A 2,947-nucleotide genomic window follows, 5' to 3' on the forward strand; every position below is an offset into this window, starting at 1 on the left:
TCCAGTCCCAGAGAGGACCTAAGAGCTTTTATGCTGATGGGTATGTAGAACAAATGAGCCTTCCTAGGGTCTCTTACTACAAACTTCTTGTTGCTTTCCATAAGTTTCATGAACCAACCTTCTGAGGCGTAAATTCCTCGAGGCAGTGGCTTATGGAATATTGGTTTCCCTCCTTCCTTGTACACATAAACTTTGAGTTTCCTCTCCATCAAGTCGTAACTCCTAAATAAGCAACACATCAAGTCTTGACATATCACCACTCCTACTCCAAACACTCCGAAGATCTCAAATTTAGCTAACCAACAGTCTCTAAGTCTCTAGATTTTTTCTCCTTTATAATGAGTACAAGAAACATATGAATAATATTGTGAGAGAGGGGGTATTCATTGTATGGCTCACCTTAGAAACTTGGAGATATTTCGATAAACCGAAGCATTAAGTCCAAGAAATTCATGCACAACAGAGGCTTTCTCAATCTCGAATCTCGCAGAGAGCATTTCAGAGTCTCGAGCAGATGACCACCGAGGCTTCTACACGAATGGCCAAGAAAAACAAAAAGAAAAATGAGATATAGGAACCCTTCAACAGTTATCTGGTTTCTTGAAATCCAAAATGAGAATTTCAAGAATCAAAGTTCTTACAGGGGATTTAAAAGAAGAAAGACTCTGGATCAGCAATGAGTTCATCTGAGATATCGAAATCGCAGCCCCTCGCTCGTTCTTCCTCATAGACAAAACATTACCATTTCTACTATCTTTAACCCTAACCATAACCAAATTTGGATCTGATTCTGAGCTATCAATAGGTTTCCTCAGTGATATATTTGCTCTGGCAATAACAGATACATTAATCTCTACCTTCTCCTTGCTAATTACAACATCATTTTCTCCATCTAGATCCTTCTTTTTATTCCCCTCTTCAAATTCCTCATCAACATTATCAATATCAGAGAGATTTATGTAATTCATCACAGAAACTTGAGTGACATTGGAATTGGTTGACTCAATCACTGAAACCGTAACTGGAGACAAGCAAAACGTTTTCGGACAGGGAATACCGAAACACTGAACAAGGAGAACAACAAAACCAACTGTGACAATGATTCCCGACAACAATCTCCGGATGTCGGAATGATGAAATCTCTCCAATCTGGTAATGATTCTCATTGCAATTCGAATAAATAATCACAGCTAATGAATTCGGAAAGAATTGAGCAGTGATACCTTCATTATTTTCATCTCTTCTTCAACAATGAGAGCTTGAGAAACAAAGAGACCATCAAAAAGAAGATCTTTCCGGTCTTCTTGAGAAGAAGAAACACTCTTGAATCGAGAGAGTGAAAGGTCTTCGATAAACCCAACTAAACTGAAGTGGTTCTGTCTTTTTAATAAATAATTCATTATTCTTTTTGGGTATATTGGTGAGATATCACAATGCTATTTAATTAAGTGTCTAACAGTCAAAGATGGTCAATAAATAATGTTCACTTACTAAACTAGTCTCTTCATATGGCTTGGGACTGAAAAAATGAGGCACAAGTGAACATCTGATTGTGATTTAATTTCGATTGATTTTAGTTAAAGACTGGTTTAATCCCAATTTAATTTGATCTGGTTTTTTTTTCCTCTTTTTAGATTTTTATTAATCTAACCCTATTATGATGATATTCAACTACTTGCAGCATATGCGATTATGATAAACAGTTTCCACGAACAACAATTACACGGCGCAGCTCTCCCAACGACACTCGGACAGACGGCTCTACATGTACGACATCCCTGCGATGGACATGTTATCCCCGCAACACTCACACTACTACGAACGATTCTGCATGCGGCATTCTGGACCTCCGATAAGCTTTTGCACCATTAATCTGCAAGAAACTGCGTTTTCTAGGACTCGAACCCCAGACCTGGTGTAGAAGTATTAATAAACTTTTGGTCAACAACTGGACCAAAGGAATTTCCACATTTGATCGGGTTTACTTATGGGTTTAATTATGGTTTATAAACAATAATATCAAATTAATATGATTTAGTAAGGATGTGATTTGGTTACCCGTTCAGTTATTTACAGTAAAATCTCTATCAACTAATAATATCTACACGGAAATATGTTATTAATTTATAAATATATTAATCGATAATAATTAGAGAGGTATTGGAGAGGTTTGTGTGATTCCATAATTTTTTCAAAGTTTTATATTTAAAATAAGAATGTTTCATTATAATCTTTATTCTTCTAGAACTAATTACACATAAGAAATATTATCACATTTAAAATTCTTCACAATTTTCCTATGTAATTCGAGAAAACAACACCAAAAGTTTTTGATACAGTAAAAAATATTAGAGAAAAATATTATTATCTTATTTTTTAAATTGTACTAAATATTACAGTGGCTCAACTCGAAACCGAATTTTTTATTAATATTATGATTAATAATTTATAAAGATTTTATTGTATTTATTGGTTTGAGTCATTTCAGGTTAAAGCCATGAATCAAACATTTTTGGATGCAAAGAGGAGAAATTATGATGCATAATAACCAATACAATAATGTGTTTAAGATTAATTTGGACGAAGACCTTCCCGTCGAGACATTAAGAGCATCTCCATTCCACATTTGAGTAGAGTGTCTCTAACAATATTAAAAATTTGAAATTACAAAATTCTAGTATTAATTAAATATAAAGGGTCTTTAAATTGGAGATGTCTTCTTAAAAGTGTCTCTAACAAAACATTTAAGACACAATGTCTTAAATTTAAAACACATCCAAATATTAAAATAAGGGAGACTCACAAAAATGCCCCTTTTTCAATACCCCTTTTCAAAAATGCCCCCTTTGGATGTCCATTTTTAAAAATACCCCTTTTATGTACAAAATGACTAAATTACCCTTCTTTTAATAAAAGATATCATAAATATATAAGGAAATATAACAAA

General features: G+C 33.7%; 1 protein-coding gene across 1 annotated transcript in view; it reads right to left on the reverse strand.

The window, feature by feature from the left end:
• LOC9304578 (probable glycosyltransferase At3g07620) overlaps positions 1-1,375 on the reverse strand; it is a 2,627-nt gene extending 1,252 nt beyond the window's left edge. The window contains exons 1-3 of the mRNA XM_021019146.1: positions 642-1,375; positions 400-530; positions 1-222 (exon numbers count right to left, since the gene is read on the reverse strand). Of these exons, the coding sequence (XP_020874805.1) occupies positions 1-222; positions 400-530; positions 642-1,166 (878 nt within the window). The 5' untranslated portion in view covers positions 1,167-1,375. The remainder of the gene's footprint in view (positions 223-399; positions 531-641) is intronic.
• Positions 1,376-2,947: the final 1,572 nt, after the last annotated feature.

The sequence above is a fragment of the Arabidopsis lyrata genome (genome assembly GCF_000004255.2).
Source record: "Arabidopsis lyrata subsp. lyrata unplaced genomic scaffold ARALYscaffold_7, whole genome shotgun sequence".
NCBI classification, from domain to species: domain Eukaryota; kingdom Viridiplantae; phylum Streptophyta; class Magnoliopsida; order Brassicales; family Brassicaceae; genus Arabidopsis; species Arabidopsis lyrata.